The sequence below is a fragment of the Falco punctatus genome (assembly GCF_963210335.1).
Source record: "Falco punctatus genome assembly, chromosome: 3".
Classification (NCBI taxonomy): Eukaryota; Metazoa; Chordata; class Aves; order Falconiformes; family Falconidae; genus Falco; species Falco punctatus.
The window spans coordinates 102,886,011-102,903,920 of NC_137582.1; the positions used below are offsets into that span (position 1 = coordinate 102,886,011).

General features: G+C 44.3%; 1 protein-coding gene across 1 annotated transcript in view; it reads left to right on the top strand.

Moving 5' to 3' along the window:
- Positions 1–16,193, top strand: part of CTDP1 (CTD phosphatase subunit 1) — a 114,553-nt gene extending 98,360 nt beyond the window's left edge. The window contains exon 13 of the mRNA XM_080380333.1: positions 15,158–16,193. Coding sequence (XP_080236459.1) covers positions 15,158–15,299 — 142 coding nt within the window. The 3' untranslated portion in view covers positions 15,300–16,193. The remainder of the gene's footprint in view (positions 1–15,157) is intronic.
- Positions 16,194–17,910: the final 1,717 nt, after the last annotated feature.

Sequence of the window (17,910 nt, forward strand, 5' to 3'; positions counted from 1 at the left end):
CTGTGGACGCGGCAGCTCCAGCTTGGCTTCTGCAGTTGCCAGAGCGAGAAGGGGAGACCCAGAATCCTGGCCAGATTTGAAAAACCTGAGCTCTCAGTGTTCACTCACAAGGGAAGGGGTAGATGAAGCATTTCACTCTCTGACTTCAGAGCACTTGTTCCTCACACAGGGGGCGGTTCCTTCCTCTGATGTGGTCTGAATTCAGGTAAGGAACTCCAGGCACTGGATCGTTGTGGAGTTATTCCTGTTTCTCCACGGCAGCACCTAATACCAGGCTCCCATGTCCTGCTTCAACTCATGTAAGAGATGCGGCTCCCCCAGCGCAGGGCGCACGTGTAAGCACTTGTTACTGCCACCACTACCCTGTTCTGGCAGTCCATAGATCTGATGCTGTTTTGCACCTGTGGCTTCGAAGGAATGGGGAGGGCTAAGGAAGATAAAAAGTAGAAGTTCAGGCTGAGGAAAGGTAGTAACATACTGCTTCAGTTTACGTGTGGGTGAGAAGGCTGGCACAAAGACTCTGAAGAATAGCCCGGGGTTGGTCCTCAGGTGATTCAGGCAGCATTTGTTCCTTTAATCAGGCTGAGTGCTTCAGTGCAATTTATAAGCTACTAAACAATTCATGTTTTTCCTTATTAAGATGTACAGCTATCTATCTAAATGTCCCTTGAGAGTAAGGAAACAAAGTAATACATTAACAACTGCTAGTGAAGGGTTTTAATCCTTCATTCTATGCCGCTATTGAGACCTAGGACATTAGCAGGAATACTGAAGGCAACGTCGTTCTGATCAGGAAAAATAGCTGATATATTACAACCCTCTCGTCTCCCTGAAGAATTCCAGAAGTGCTTAAAATTTCATATAACAACTAATGTGCATTAATCTTGACCCCTGCAAGTCTGTGATGGTTGCTAGACAGCAGTGTGTATCAAGAATTAAAATGCCTGCTTGTAGCATGTGCTAAAAATGTTGGTAAAAGAGAAGCAGTGCTGCTACTTTTCATGCGGGAGGGCGGGGCAGGGAACAGGAATTAAAATGAGTAGATCTTCCAATTTCTGAAGTAGTTGGTTTTTCCCAAGGGGAAAACCTACTAGGAGTTCAAAGGATTAACAAAGTCAGATTTTGTGGAAAACCTGAACTTATTTCAGAAGTCTGTTGTATCAGGCTGGTTGTGAGGAATTTCCCTGTGTTATCAGAAAGTACATGAAAAGCAGAATATGGATGTTTAAATTCACCATGCACAGCAGATGTTCCCAGCAGCAGAAGTATCCTTTGCCAGGCAGTTCAGTGTTGCCACCGTGTTGTGCAGATGGGGTCTCTGTTCACCGAAGGGAACATCTCCTTGTTTTGCTGTCTCTGAAACTACCAGTGTGGGTTGAGTTATCCTAGCTATCCCAGGAAAGACTTACTGGAAAACTAAATTGAATACGTGATAGTCATTCTTTCACCAGTTACAGTGTGTCATGGTTTAACCCCCGCTGGCAGCTAGGTACCATGCAGCCGCTCGCTCTCTCCCCCCGTGGTGGGGTGCAGAGGAGAACTGTGAAAAGGTAAAACCTGTGGGGTGAGATTATAACAGCTTAATAATTAAAGTAAAATATAATAATTGTAATGAAAAGGGAGGTAACAAAAAGAGAGAGAAGAATGAAACTCAAGAAAATGAAGTGGTGCACAATACAATTGCTCTCCCCTCACTGACCGGTACCCAGCCAGCCCCCGAGCAGTGCTCCCCCCGCCCCAGCCAACTCCCCCTGGTGTATATACTGAGCGTGATGCCCCATGGTATGGAATATCCCTTTGGCCGGTTGGCATCAGCTGTCCCGGCTCTGCTCCCTCCCGGCTTCTTGTGCCCCTCCTTGCTGGCAGAGCACGGGAACTGCTAAGTCCTTGACTAGGGTAAGCCCTGCGCAGCAACAGCTAAAATATCCGTGTGTTATCGATGTCATACTAAATCCAAAACACAGCGTTGTACCAGCTGTTAGGAAGGAAATTAACTCTTATCTCAGCTGAAACCAGGACACAGTGAAAAAACCCATCAGACAAACCAGATCATGTTAAATGCTCATGCAAAATGTATTCCTGCTAGGCGGAGTGCCTGTGGAGTGCGGCGAATGAAGAGACGGGACGCAGCTTGATGCAAGCAAATGTCAATTTATTGTATAGAAGCACGAGTTTTTATACTCTTTCAGAAGCTGCGCATTTTAAACAGATTGGTTCTTGAAGCTAAGCCTTGCATACTAGGCAATCCCTGATTGGTGGTTAACTACCATCAATTAACAACAAGGTGTTACCTTTCCTTGGCGGCATCCTTGGCGCCATCCGTCTCCCACTCCCCTGTGCTCTGCAAACATGCCTCATCATGTTAATTGTTGTCTAGACAAGCTCGAGCACATTCCCCTCAGCTAACTGATTGCCATGCATGGTCCTAGTTTGCAGCCCGCTCCTGCATCTCCCCCTTCCTGTTGCACAAAAAGAACCTTTGAAACCGAACGAGTAAAAACAAGGTATAAGTAATAGAACAAATAAAAAAACAACTGAGACATATTATTAATGTCAAAATAACCCACTGTCTTTGTTTCGTACAATTTTACAATTTCCCCTTTTTGTTTTTGAACAGCTAGTACCAGGTTTTTCATGTTCTGCAGGGCCCTTGCAAACATGACAGCAACCAAGGCAATAGCAAACAAACAATACTGCCAATTGAGTGAATGGATGCCAAAAAAGGCTGACATTTTCTCAGATTTTGACAACATGTTGTTGCCATGGGGCGCCTAAAATCCACGCAGCACATACCATCAAAATCCTCACAGCCATGTCCTTGAGCCAACAACAAAAAGCAGTGGCAATTTTGACCCACATTCTTAACTGCCTACCAAACAAGGTGATTTAACTCTTTAATGCTTTCCCTGCTGTTACTCCGGATAAGAGAAGAACCGCTGTGACACGTTCCCATCATAGCCTCCTACTACATTAGCATCTACAGAAAGACAATTATCGACATTCAAAGTGTAAGCAATATCATCTTCTTTTGGATTAACATTATACATAGGTGGAAGGGCACACTAAACAAGAACTGGTTCAGTCAAAAAGTTCAAAACATAGCATGCCTTCTCTGAACATACCTCTGGGGTCATTCCCTTCATTCCCTCTCTTTTTTATGCAAAGAGAAACACTTTTACCGTAACAGAGAAGCCCCTATTTACATCTCTGAGCCCGGACACAAACCGCAGCTGAATGCTCCACCAGGCTCAGGGCAGAAATCATTCATGTAGTTACATAGCTATATATCTCTACAAGCATGCAGACACCTATGAAACACTAGATAACCATGTTCATCTTTCCTATTCTCCTTCACAAGACCTAGCTGTTCTCTCATCTCTTGTTAGGTCAAATAATTCTCCAGTTTCCTCTCCTATCTCTCTCTTCAGACATTCTCTATCCTCCCCTTTTTTGCTTGTTAATTGCAAGGAGGCAAAGGGTGTGTGTAGCTGGGTGACCATGACCTGCTTTATGTTACAATCAACTAAACACTGAATACAGAAAAAAAAAAAGTATGGGAGACGTAAGGCAAACATCAATAAGGTGGTTAAAGATAATTATAATAAATCCTGTAATACTTTTGAGTCATGGCCCAAAGTTTCCCAGCCGTGAGAAGAGACCAAAGGCATCCCGCCCCTGGCTCTGTTGCAGATCTTTGTTTTAAGGCTTTTGAGTTTTGGATACTTTTGTAAATTAATTCACAGTGGTCACTCAGATTCACGTAACACATCCTATCAAAGTCTTCACACTTGTGTCCCTGTGCTAATAATAAAAATCAATAGCAACTCGGTTCTGTAGCAACATATGATGGACAGAATCAACATCTGTTAATAAGCCAGAAAAAAAAGAACAGTATTTGTAGTATTACTTTGTTTAGCAAGCTAGCAGCCTAATTTACTAAGCAAGTTAAGAGCGTGTACTATTCTTACAGAAGAGATTAGAGAAGCAAAAATCTGTTATGCTGCATTCCAGAACTCAGCCTGAGAATTACAGTCTGCTGTGAGTTCTGCGTTACAATCATTTGACACATGTTGGGGTTGCGATTGTGAAAGTTGCCCGTTTACAATTTTCATTGACATTATCACAGCTAGTTGTTTTAAAAGCAACCTTTGAGCTTCCTGATGTTCGACTTGTTGCAAAATATTCTGAAGCCAATCAATCAAGTTAGTATTAAAGTTAGTGACTCTCTAGGACCCTGCAAGACTGTGGCAAGACTCCCGCATCCGGACTGCCTTAATAGCCATCTCATTCATTTGCAAACAGTTGTCCCTGGGATACCTTGCCTGAGTCACAGAATCGGCACAATTAATTTTCTCCAGCCAACTGCTCATAGTTAACAGCAATTCCCCGATTAAGGTTTTCAATCAAGGCCACTATACATAGCTCACAAAAATCAGATAACCACATCATATACTGTATCAGTTAGTACCATACAAAGCAATAACTTCCAATCATGCAGTGTGAGCGTATAAGGCTCTGCCATCACTTCAAGAAGGGACATAGCAAATGTATTATGAATCCTCCCTTCCCGCACTGCTTTGCTTAACTCTTTAACAGCCTCGTATTGCACAGGCTGCCACTCTGGAGGTTGATTTGTCTGACAAAATACTGAACATGCCATAGCGACTCCCAAAACCCATCACTGAAGTGTTTCCCACTTGCATTCCTGCCACCAATCCCTCAGACTCCCTTTCACCCTCCCCAAAAATACAATCAATGCATCAGGAGAGACGAGGGGGTGGGGGAAAGGTCTAGCTCCTTTTCCAGATCTATAGGACCTGGATCCAAAGGTTTATCAGTGTCAATGAAATCATTTTCCGAGTTGCCCTGTTCCCGTGCTTGGTCCTGTGTTGTGAGGGTCGCTGCAATCAGTGACAGAAGCTTTGGGGGCAGAGGAGGTGTGGACGGAATCGCCATTGCTGACTGTGTCTTGAGAAGAGTCGCGCTGTCGGTGGAATTTACAGCTTCCTCTGGTTTAGCACCGTTAGTAGAATTAGTCCACACTTGGCAAAGAGTAGTCAGAATTCGCCACCAAGGTGCTAAATGCATTCCCGACACGGAGTTCCCCTCCGCGGCAGCATCATACAATTGGCTGCTGTATGTACACACTTTCATTCTTTCAAAGTCTCTGAAGTTTCTTGGCTGCTCACCTGTCTCGATGAATACAGGTGTTATCCTCGGGGTTTAGGTTGTCTGCCTGGTCCAGACAGCCAGACGATCGTTCAGCCAAGCCGTCTCCTCCGGAACACAGCCCTCTTCACAAGCTGTCTTTTTTATCGACCAGTTCCGTCCTTATTCTTCCAAGGCTTCGGAACACCACCATAGGGGTCACCATTTGAGGAAACTGAGGCACGGACTCCCTGATCTGACTAGAAGACCCTTCATGAGTCCATATACGTCTCTTTCTGGGGACGAAGCCTGATTCCCCGTTACGGATTTCCCACAGCTCACCTCTCAACTCCGGAGGGATTTCTGGCCGGCTCCTGCTTCCTTTCAGCAGATCATTCAAAGTTCTGTGGGATTCGCTGCATGTCGCTCAGTCAGGCGATTCGAGAGCCCTTCACGTCAGATCCTTAAACGCATCACGTCGGGGTCACCAATTTGCGGCGAATGAAGAGACGGGACGCAGCTTGATGCAAGCAAATGTCAATTTATTGTATAGAAGCACGAGTTTTTATACTCTTTCAGAAGCTGCGCGTTTTAAACAGATTGGTTCTTGAAGCTAAGCCTTGCATACTAGGCAATCCCTGATTGGTGGTTAACTGCCAGCAATTAACAACAAGGTGTTACCTTTCCTTGGCGCCATCCGTCTCCCACTCCCCTGTGCTCTGCAAACATGCCTCATCATGTTAATTGTTGTCTAGACAAGCTCGAGCACATTCCCCTCAGCTAACTGATTGCCGCGCATGGTCCTAGTTTGCAGCCCGCTCCTGCAGTGGAGTTTTCAGACACCATCAGCATCAATATAAAGGACACATCTCTCACTTGATGCTGCTATTTACTTCAGACCACCATGTCTGGAATGGTAATACTTGAAAGTCTGACAAGTTTTTTAGTGTTCCAGGTGTTAACAAGAGTGGGTAAACAGCAGCTGAGCTGGGGAGCCACAGCTGCCTGCACTGTCTTGATACACGGCCAGGCTTTTTGCTTCCCGCCACCGCAGCACTCGTGCCCTGACCTGGCAGGGGTAACCCCCCTGGCGGGGCAGGGGGGCAGCCCAGTGTGTCCTGGCTCCAGCCAGCTCAGCTGGGAAGTGCGCTCGGTCACTTTGGAGACAGCCTGCAAAGTGCTTCTATTCCCAAAGCCGTGCAAAGGGAAGCATCTGGTCTTCCTTCCAGTCGGGCCCCTGCCTGGCATGTCGGACCTTGCTTCTGTCCCTGCACCGTGTGGCTGTATCAATCCCAGATAGCAACTAGAAAGAGAACAACTTGTCGCAGTCTTAGTTTTTGTTAAATGTTTTAAATATGCTCTCAGTAGTCATTTGGGGCTCAGAGAAACATCTTTTCACACATTCCTGTTGTGTGCATCTGTATAGCCAGGTAAGTGGATAATCAGACGTTGTACAAGCCCGTGGCTGGTACCGCTGCATCAGTAAGATGTAGCAGCCTGTTTCTCCAGGTGCTCAGCAGCAGCCTGTGGCCCTGGGCTGGTAACAGATATGAAGCATCTTCTCCGTCAGATGTCGCCTTCATCAGAGGTACGGGAAGGGCTGCAGCTGAACAATACAAGGGAATTTGGGGAAGGACAAGCTGGGGGGATCGGGAGCGCCAAGGTAGCACGTGTTGCCTCTGGGGGTGCTGACGTTTTCTGACAAACGGAAGTAGTAGAGGAATGTAATATTCCAGGAGATCATTGTGGGATGGAGCAGAGCAAATCTTGCCACTGCCTGCTGTGCAGAGTGGTCCAGCTGCCACACACCTGGCAGTGCCACCATGTCACTGGCACAGCATCTGTGACGCCCCAGCACCCGCACGATGAGGTGCTGCTCATTGAGAGCCACTGGGCACTCGGCTGTGGCAAGGGTTGCGCTACCTTCCCACGCCGCGAGGCGGGCAGCAGAGCCTGTGCACGGAGGGAGCATCCCAGTAAGTCCTCTGGCGGGGTGAGGAGGATGAAGGACTTCCCTTGTTTAGCAGAAGTGACGGAGTACATTGCATGGAAGAATATACCTGCATGGAAGGAATGGGTGTGTTTTACCCCTCTGGAGCACAACATTTTAAAGCAGGTTTAAGTCTTTTCTGTGCTCCAGTGCAGATGGAAGTGTTAACAATGTCCACACAGAGTTGGTAATGTGTTTGTGTTGTTTTTTGACATGTTATGATGAAACAGAGACATTCTTAGTTAATATTTTTGTGAGTAAAGCCACTGTTTGGTGGATGAACATGCTAGAAAGACATTGGGTTTAGCTATTTGCAATTTAATCTCAATTTATAGAAAACAATGACAAAGTAATAGAAGAGTTAGTAAAAATTGGAGTTAAAAGCTTTAACAAAATCATCTTAGTTTTCAGTATAATTTAGTGTAGCCTGTAATGTACATGTTAACATACATATTAAGATGATCTGTGAATATCTAATTTAAAAAGCCACCGCACAAGTAAGAGAATACAAAGTCCTACTTCCAGCCTCCTTGGTTAGCACCTTACTCATCATGTTATGACTAAACTGATGCCTGATGATGCACCTTGAAGAACGTTCTGGACATTGGGGTGGTGCTGGCCATGCGGCCGGTACGGCAGGGCAGGTGAATCCTGAGCATCAGTTTGCAGCACAGGGTCGTCAAACCACAGTGGTGCTGCGCTGTGCCGCACAGGGGTGCCTCAGCGCACGTCCGCTCTGGCCAGAGCAGTGGCCGCAGGCTGGCTTTTCTCGGAGAGATCGTGTGCTGTTTCTTATCCAGCTCCTTGTTTTGGTTATGGTTTTGAATTTTTTAATTGCCCATACATCGTACAGTTTTTTTCCTGCTTTTCACCTTGATTTTTTTACTGCATGCTACCAATTTTAACAACAGTTCGTATTCAGCCCTCTAGTGAGAACATTACTCTTCGTCACTGCCTGAGACAGTCTCCTGCAGTGCTTCCTGTAGCAGAAATTAATCCAAGTGTCGCCGTTTTCAAAGGACATTCTCCAAACCAAATCCAGGCAGAGCTGCTACACTCTGCCCGTTCAGCGCTGGTGGAGGAAGGCTGGAAGCTCCCCCTGCTCACTGCTGGTCCCTGGGATCTCCTGCAGCCACCCGGAGCTGCCCAGCAGAGTGGCACGGCTGCCCCCAGCCGTTCCTTGTCACAGTGGTGATGCTTCTAAACTGGCAGAAGCTGGAGAACTTGCTGCAAGTGACGAAGGCCTGGTTTACCTTGGAAAATAATTGATCTGTTGGTGGACACCTATTTTTTGTCTGAATATGGGGTTGTTCGCCTGTTGGTTATTCAGGTGCAGGGTCTGGGAAGGGGGTGAGGTTGCTGCGGCAAGGTGACTAGATGGCCATGTCCCTGCCTGTTTGCAGCAGGATCAGGAGACGTGATGGCAGTGGCGCCGTTGCACTTTCGGTGGTGAGAGCATCAGGTAGTAGTTGGGTGCTCCCCGTGTTGGAAAGGATCATTAGCATTCTGTTGTCTTCTGCAAACCAGTGACAAGCGTATCTGTTAAGTGACAGAGAACCGCCACTGCCACATTCACCTTTTGAAGAAATCAGTGTTGCATGCTGTAAATGTTGTAATTTCTTACATATTATAAGATGTTGTAAATTCTTACATGTTGTAAATTCTTACAACTACTAGGTGGATTATTTTTAAACAACTTGAAGTTAATAAAACTTGAAGTTAATGAAATAACAAGCAATTTTCTAGAGACATAGTTTATTTATCTGTGATTTAATTTTATAAGCAAAATTGTAGATTCAACTTTTTAGTTTTGTGTTATCCAATTTAATAATTATCTGTATCTAATTAGTTCAGTGCAGAGAAAATTAGTTTAGTTCGGTGTAGGCTTTCATTTTAAAGCTTTATTGCTACACTGTTTTTAAAATACCCCAAGTGAATGTTTAATTAAGAACTGTTTTCAGTGACTTGGGGTGGGGGTTTTGTTACTAAACTTTCCTATTGGTGTAAATATCAGGAAAGCACAGCCTTGCCAAATGCTCGATTTCAGCAAAATCTACAAAATACCCATGTTGACATATTGTAGTAGTTTCTGAATTTATTTTAAATTTTCTATGACTTCCTGATTTTAGAAACTTCCTTTCAATTTAGATATACATTGAGCATTTACTTTAGAGAACTATAAAACTGTTGTTAAAATAGTTTTAAAAGTTTCCAGAATGGTTTCTCAGTGTTTGAATAGTGTGCCGGTGTGCAGAATTGGAAAGCAGGAAGGCGCTGAAGCTGTACAGCATTTAATTATGTCTCACTTTACCGGTGTGTTACTTAAAATACATTTTGGAGCTGTCAGTTGGAACGGGTGGATTCCTGCGACCAGAGTTGGAAGCCCGCTGCTCCTCCAACAGCAGCATCTCCCCCCACCCGGTGCGGCGCGGTGAGCCTTCTCGTGCATTTCTCTGCGCGTTGGGCTGGTGGATCGCCCTGCAATTCTGCCAGCAATGCTGATGGGTTCTGGGGGAAATACGTGAGGTGTCTGGCTTTTGTTCCTGCAACGCCAATACTGTCCTGTTCCTCATAGCGGGAGCATAAGGGGAAGACCGACGCTCCTGCCTGCCCGCGCGGGGCCAGCGGCGTTTGCTGCAGGAAGGTTGCGTGCTCGGCAGCACGCTGGGATGGGGCCAGCCAGGCACCAGGACGGAAAATTCCATGTTCCTGCCTGGATGCGTGGCAGGGGTTGCCAGGGGGCAGGCGCCCGAGTGTTACAGGTGTAAAGCTGTAAACTTACAGCCAAATTCCAGCTATGGACAGTCGCTCGCTGCCATACCGAGTGCACATCAAGGGTGTTGCTAAGTGTCGCATGTTAAGAAAACAGAACTGCAAAACTTTGAACATCTCCCTGCAAATGTAATGCCTTGTCTGCCCGGTGTGACGTACTGCTGCCCACACAGATCTCGTGTCCTTGAACCTCGTTAGCTCAGTACTGGGCTGGCATCTTCAAAACGGGTTGAAGAGCAGTTCTGCTTTCTGTGCTCCAGCGCATGGCTACTGAAGGCATCACCACAGAACTGGTTTATCTCAAAAAACTGTTCTCTTAGTCAAATTCCTGTGGAAGGGAGTCCAATTCCTGTTGCATTGCCGGACTCGGCATCACCTTCTATCCATTACGGAAGGAGTCACAGGCGGCTCTGGGCTGGGTGAGTGTGGGGACGGGGACAGACCTTCCCACAGGGCTCCAGGGGTGCCCTGGGCAGCACGGTCAGCACTGGCAGGCAGCACGCTGTTCCAGAGTGCCGGCTGCCTTCCCCACTGCCCCGGCTCCCAGGGCAGGATTCTCATCAGAGTCGCTTGACTGTAGCTGGTACCAGCTGTAAAGTGCTGCTTACAATGCCCGTGCTATAAGCTGATGGCTTGTAGAAACCTGAACACATCCCGTCCCCAGACTGTTCTGTTACTGCACCGATTTTAGGAGCTATTGAAAAAACACCAGGTCAATTTGCAATAATTTAGACGTTTACTTCTTATCAGAGTAGGGATGGAGGTTGCAGGTACTTGGAGTTTACAGTATACATGAACATTTATTTAAATATTTGCTGTCATTTTCTTTTGCAAATTTAAAACAAGGTTTGGAAAAGTTTTAGGTTTGCTTTGTTTAAAACAAGGCTTATGTTGCCCTTTGAGTTCCTTTGCTTATTAGATGTTTCTATTTTAATGTAGCGCTGCATTTCTTAAATTTGAGCCATCGGGATGCAAAACTGACCAGAGGCAACCTGCTTTTCAATTAATAGGAAAAAAATGTTTTTTCCAACATTTCTTGTTTTCAGCTAACTATAAATTAAGGCCTTAAGATAATAGAAGCAACAAATACTAGCTTTCTTTTCACTGCTTTGTTCCTGCGGCTCTTTCAGAGAACTGAATTTAAATTGAAATGATAAGCATGAAGCTTTCATTCAACCTATAGTTGAACTTTTGCAGTCATGTTTTAGTGATCATTTTAACAGATCAAGAGCTGAATAAGTTTTTATTTTCAGTAATTTTTCCTCTACTGTTTTTCACATGCGTACACCATGATCTGCTGCAACTTTGTGATGTCGGCTCTTCCTGGGTGTTCATTTATTATTAGTGGAATACCACTAAGTGTATTTCTCATTTGCATTCTGTAGACTAAATTTTCCTTGAAATAACTTTTATATATGTATAATTACAAGGGTTTTTTTAATTTTAATGACACTATGATTTACACTTGTAGTTTATTTAAATATCTTGATAATTAATTGAAATATGTGGGGTTTAAATTTAGTTCTCTTTCTAAGACTTCTCCATCACACAGACTGGTGGGCCTCCCAGTACTGGGTACTTAATGCAAAGGCAAAGCAAATACGAATTGTACACTTTTTTTCACAGAGTTGTCAGATACTTAAAATTCTACGTTCAGTCTTTTTAATTGTTCATCTAGAAGGTTATAAAGATATTAACTTATTACCCGTATGTTTGGTTTTTAGTAGCGGGCCAGCAAAATTCCTTTGAAACATGCAAATCAGGCTAATGGAAGCCTGCACCATACTGCTGAATCATTTTCTCTAAATATTAAGGAGGATTCCTGTATGCACTTAACTTTTCCACTCAAAAGCATTGTGCACTGTGGCTGTGAAACTGGAAATGACAGGGAATGGGCAGAAAATAATGAGGAAAATATACGTTTTAAATTGTTATGTTAATAGACGTGCTGCTGTGGGGATATACTGCTTTTTTCTGAAGACAGAAATTATTAATGGGATGTTGTTTCTCTTTTCTGAATTTGCAAATAAAAATGCAGCACTATGTTACTGAGGTTACTTTTTCAGAGTTAGCTTTGCATTTGATTCCATAATACTAATTTCAATGTTTTTGGAATATCTATGAAGCTGCAGTTTACAGTACACAAATACCGAAAGGTGTTTATATCTTAATAAGAGCAGTACATTCTTGAGAGATTTTTTGTTTCTTCTAGCAGAGGACTAATACTTAGCTGTGTTTTCTTTTTTGGTTTTGATGGGTTTTTTCCTCCTCTGAGTGAGGAAGTTTTAATATCTAGATTGACTAGAGCTGTCATTCTAGCCGTGCCGAAAGAACAAGAGCTGACAAAATAGATCACAGCCAGTCTTTTGCATTTCCAAAGATAGTGTTTGATACAACCAAATGAGGGATGACAATATGTCGGGACCGTCCCTTAAAGTTCTCTGGGAAGTCTTTTTGTAGACTGGAACTGCGTTATTTAGCTAACCGGTTACGCTGAGTATTTCAGGTCCCTGTATTTTGTTGATTGTCCTCACTGAAGTCTAGTTGCTATGGAGCAGATTTAAATTAAAAGGTGGCTTTGTTGTATAGATTAGTAATTTTGCTAGTCTTTGCCTTAATTATTTAGTAATGAACTGTTCCTCACTTACAACAAATAGTCAGCTGGCAGCAGGAGACTGTTCCTTGACAGACCTTTTTTCGACAGGATCTTTGCCATGGATTCAGACCCGGGCGAGCTCACGGTGTCGGGGCTGGCTCTGCAATCCTGCTTGTCCCGCTGTGTTCTGTAACCCCTCACCTGCCGTTGTGCATACGTGTTTCATATCTGTAAATAGAGCTGTCAGGCTGTTCATTTTATTTTTCAGTTGGCAGACACCATCAGTTTCCATAGATGCACTGTTTCAAAGAGATCAATGCCAGTGTTTGCAGCCGTGAGCGTCGGGCTATAGGTTCCCTTGGTGCCTTTGTTCACCCGTACTTCGTGGTTTGCACCATGTGTCCACTACTGGCGACCTGCGCACAGCTTTTTTTCCTCTTTTGCTGAGTAAGGCTCTTTTGGCTTGCTTTAGTTCCCGGTTAGCTTTTCTGTAGCTAATAGCATCATGCCTGAAATAGGGCTGTGTCTCTGAAGGCTGAAATCATCACGAGGTGAGCAAGTGGAACTCAAGCTCCACACATCGTGTAGCTTTTAATGGAGACGTGCTGAGAGTCCTTCCAGGCGGTCATTTTTAGTCTGAGTGCTTCTCATCCAAGCTGCGTGCTAATGTAGGCTGCGTGGAAATCAGAGTTGTGAGTGAGAAACTGCTTTTTGCTGTGTGTTAGGCTGCATGTAGTGCCCTGTGGTCCCTCCACAGGCCGCATTTGAGTTTCAATAGCAAAATATTCAGGAAATGCTTTCACCTCATCCCGGTTTTCTTTGTTACGGATTCAGAGCCCAGACTGAATCCTGGGGCATCAGCCTTACCTCCCTGGAGTGTGGCTTCTGCTGCCTGGTACGGAGCAGAGAAGCCCACCCAAGGCCGCTGGAGGAGGCAGTAAAGCAGCAGCAGCGCATCCTTTGGTCCCACTGGTGCAGCAGCGAGGAACCGCAGGGAACGTGGCACTGCTGCCTTCCCCCCAACTCCCCTCCAGACTTCACTCCCCATCTTGTCTGTCTGAAAAGCGGAGGGGGGTGTGTGTGTGTGTGTGTGTGTGTGTCAGGTGTCACCCAGCCAGCCTGACAGCTAATGTTTCAGGGAAAATGGCAGTAAGAATGTCTGTATAAATAAAAATTGCTTTGTATTTCAGTGTTGCTTACAGGCTCACAGGTTTGACTGTTAATCTTTGTGTTTATTCCTTTTAGATATACATAGTTCAAGTCAGTATTTATCCAAGGCCTTTCTTGCTATATGCTACTTCTCTATACTCTCAGAACTAAAGGGAGCATTGTTAAATTACTGCTTTTTGCTGCAACATAAAAGACCATTTTATTAATTTTTCATGGTTGCAGGTGGATGCATTCTCTTCTTCATGAAACCCCACCTGGTAATGGAAAGGACAGTTATTTAAGAGATACCCACTTTGCATGTATTTTTCTGCTTGAAATTAGATCAAATGATGAAGGAAGGATTTTGAAGGTGTTTCTGCAGCTCATTATGAATTCTATGCAATGCAAAGTCTCAACTTTATTTTTGTCTCAGAAGAACATGTCTAATATAAAATTCCCTTTTGGCAAGGAAGAGAGATCTTAGGATTCCACAAATCCAAGTTCTTTTGCTTATGGCTATGTCCCAGTTGAAACGTTAGGTTTTCCTTGGAGATCTTTCACAACCAGGAACATGATTCTTTCAGCTTCCTATGTAAACTGGGTAATTCTCCGGAGACGCTGGGAAATGTGTGGTTCAGCCTGGCAGCACTAATCCAAAAAGACACAAAAGGGAAGGATGAGACCCCTATGTTTGGAAGCATCAAAGTGTAGAAGCTGGTGCAGTCAGATTTGGTTAATCTGTTAAGGTTTTCTTTATATAAATATCTATACATTTATATTTTTTCTATTTATAAATGCAGAAACTTGAATATTTCAAAATCATGTAACAATACACAATGTATTTCAGTGTCGCAGCACTCTCCAAACTATCAAGCTGCAACAAGGTCTTTTACCATCTCATACCAGCATACTCTTCATGCCAGTCCCTCTGCTGCCTTCTCCTCATCTCATCCAGGGTTTGTGTTCTCTTTCCTCTTGCTTCTTCCTCGGCTGCTCTCTCTTCATTGCCTCCCAAGCACTGAACTTAACCAGCCACAGCTGCACCTTATCTCCATCGGCCAACCCGCCTCCCCTGAAGCCAGCCCACAGTTGTATATTATCGATGATAATTAACCCAGCTTCATTCCACTACATTTTGGTAATCTCTTGTTCATACGATGGATTTCTTTCTTTTGGGATGTGAAAGGAAAGTAGATCAGCTCGTGATTTTCAGACAGTCATACTTTGTTTTCATTCCTTGTTCAGGGGAATGGGAGAAACAAAATTAACGGTACTTTGTTCTTTGCACCTACAGCTGACAATAAATAACAGCAATTAAAAAATCAGTTGTGTGAACTAAATATTTTTGTTCACTTAAGAACAAGTGCTGTACTTTTTGTCTAGACCTGGAAAAAAGTAGAGTCCTTTAGCCCCATTTTTTTCTCTCATGTTAAGTAGTGGTCAGTTTTAATAAGCAACAAGATGCCTTGATTCACACACGTTATCTCTGCCTGCCTTTCCAGGGGCCACAAGCGCAAACTGGATGAAGACGATGCTGCCAGTGAATCCAGTAAAGAATCCAGCAATGAAGATGAGGAAGGAAGCAGTTCTGAAGCAGATGAAATGGCAGCAGCGCTTGAAGCAGAATTGAACGACTTCATGTGACATTCATGCAGAAGGCGGAATTTGTGATGGTATTGTACTCCTCATAAACAGATTGGACTTCAGATGAGTCCCTTATGTCAGTACTCAATGTTTTTCCAAAATGTGTGTGTATATTTTGCAAAGCAACACAAGAGGTGACACATTATTTTACAAAATCGGAAATAGATGTTTTTAAGGTGTTTTACTAAAGGAAAATATACTTTTTTAAACAAAAAAAAGTATTAAATGGGACTTGGTGTGCTATGCCAAAGACGTGTTAGGAGCTCTGCAGAACCTTCATATACAGGACAGTGATACAAAGATTTGTGATTGAAGTACAGTAACTTTTTAAAAATATCGCGGTCTGTGGCATATGGGTGAGAGTCTTCAAAAAAAAGGAGGAGATAAAGGAGGTGGAATTGTCTGGGTAGTACAGCAGGAACCTGAGGAACTGGTCATCCTTTTCCACAAATAAATGCTATCAAATATAAAAGGATTTTTAAAATAAAAAGAACGATTTATATTTGTATAGAAACAGAGAATGTGATATGCAAGCTTTGTGAACTCTGCACTTGACCCACCTGTCATTTGCTTCTAAGATAATACATAATGATCAAAACTCATGTTTTTAAGTTACTTTGTGGAATAGTTGGGTTCTTTAGGGTCATCATTTAGATTTTTAACTTTTCTTCTCTGTAACCGGAAATTTAGCACAGCATACTGTTGTGATCCTGTACTGCCATGAGAAGCATATTCACCCATTCGTGTTGTCTTGGAAAGAGCGAGTGCTACTTCAGTCTAGATAGGATTTAATTTCTTTGACAAGAGTTCTGATGTAAAGTTTTTGTATATTCTATTTCATATTTGACCCACAAAACAGATTTTCTTTCATTTAATAAAAATTCATTTTGTACACTTTGTTCCCCTTTCTTGTTCATTTGCTTCCATCAGGTAGAATGCACCTTTCCGTGTTGTCTTCCCTTTGCTCTGCATGAAAATGATGAAAAACATTGAAGGCGAGTGCAAATTTGTAAGTTCAGGCAGAGGAGAAAAGCACTGGCTCAGAAGGTTTGCTTTTCTGTTGGATGTGAAGTCTGACGTTCTGGTGTTTTCTCCGGTCTCTTTGGCCTCTGAAGGCATTGTAAGAGTTGCTGCTCTGCTGCTGAGTTTCAGAGGGGAGAGCTGTGGTTTATTCTCAATTGCTAGCAACTGCGGAGACAAATCCTTTTAAAAACATGTTTGCAAAAGAAGACTCATTAATTCAGACGTCATGGTTAAAGGGAAGTACTTTCTGGTGCAGAGGTACTTAATTTTGTCACTTAGCAGTAAAACAGAATATTCCAACAGAATCCCAGCTGGTTTACAAATAACAGCCCAGTTTTCAAAGCTTCATAATGGCAATAAGAGGAAGACTGAGAAAACAGGAGAATTTTTTCAGGTTAATACTGCTTTTCCACTTCAGAACACAAGGTCAGCATCTGCAAGACAAAAATAGTGTTTTATGTGGAAAAATGTCAAACTTCATGGACATTTACACAGGTGCCACGTTGTTGAAGTCTACAGTGACCTCCCTGCGGTGGCTCTCCGTGAAAACAAGCAGGGTGTCTCCAGGCGAGTTGCTTTGTATGACAGAAGAAAAAGGCTAATGCTTGTGAAATGGGAAGTCAAAATACTTCTCTTTTTTTCAGCAACTTAAACGCAGCCTCCCCAGCTACCAGAGGGATGATTCCTTGCAATTAAATATTAAAATGTCAGGAGTTGTGGGGTACGTTTTGTGCTTTCTTAAATCAAACCCTGGTGAAAGAATTTTAAGTAATACCAACTTTTTGGGTTGCTGTGATGCTGCAAATGACCTCACAGCACAGATTCTGGGGGACACCCGCTCTGGCTGCTGCTCCACGTGGCAGCATTCAAGCCCTGAACGTGAGCACAGCCAGCGCGCCGAGCAGGGCAGCGCTGTTGGCTCAGCCACCTTCCACCTGGGTTCGAGCTGCTCCTCGGGCACCATGTCCCTGCCACGGGAGCTGGCTCGCCGTGCTCGGGGGGTCATTCCATACGTGGGAAGTTTGACAAGGCTTTTGGTGCGAAAGGCTGTATCCCCTTCCCAGTTTTATTTTATGGCTGATGCTTTCAGTTTAACTGGTGGTGTGCATGTGTCTGGGCAGGAGTCCTAAAAGCAGTCAGCACTCCACTAGAGCCAGTACCATCTGGACCCCTAGGTAAACACGGAGCGAAGGCTTCCCACCAGGCTGAGCTGCATCTACCAGAGATCTGGTGCCGGCGAGGGCTCCTCTGCCTCCATGGGAGCTGCCAAAACCCGCAGCCGGTACCGCACGCTTTGCTCCGGGCAGGCAGCACACTGCCAAAGCAAAGCCAAGCTACAACTGTTACGACATGGACAATCCTTATTTTGACTTGAATTATTCAGGTAGCTCTAACAACCCCTGCTCTCCGGTCCTTGAGGTGTGGGAACCTAGTAACAGGGGGTGAGGGCAGAGACACCAACCCACCACTCGCTGCCAGAGCGGTCCGGGGGGTGCTGAGCCTGCTCTCTGCAGGAGCAGGCTCCTGTTCGCTCAGGTAGCTGTATCAAACTGGGCACCAGCCTCTCTGCCTGGGCAGGAGAGAGAAA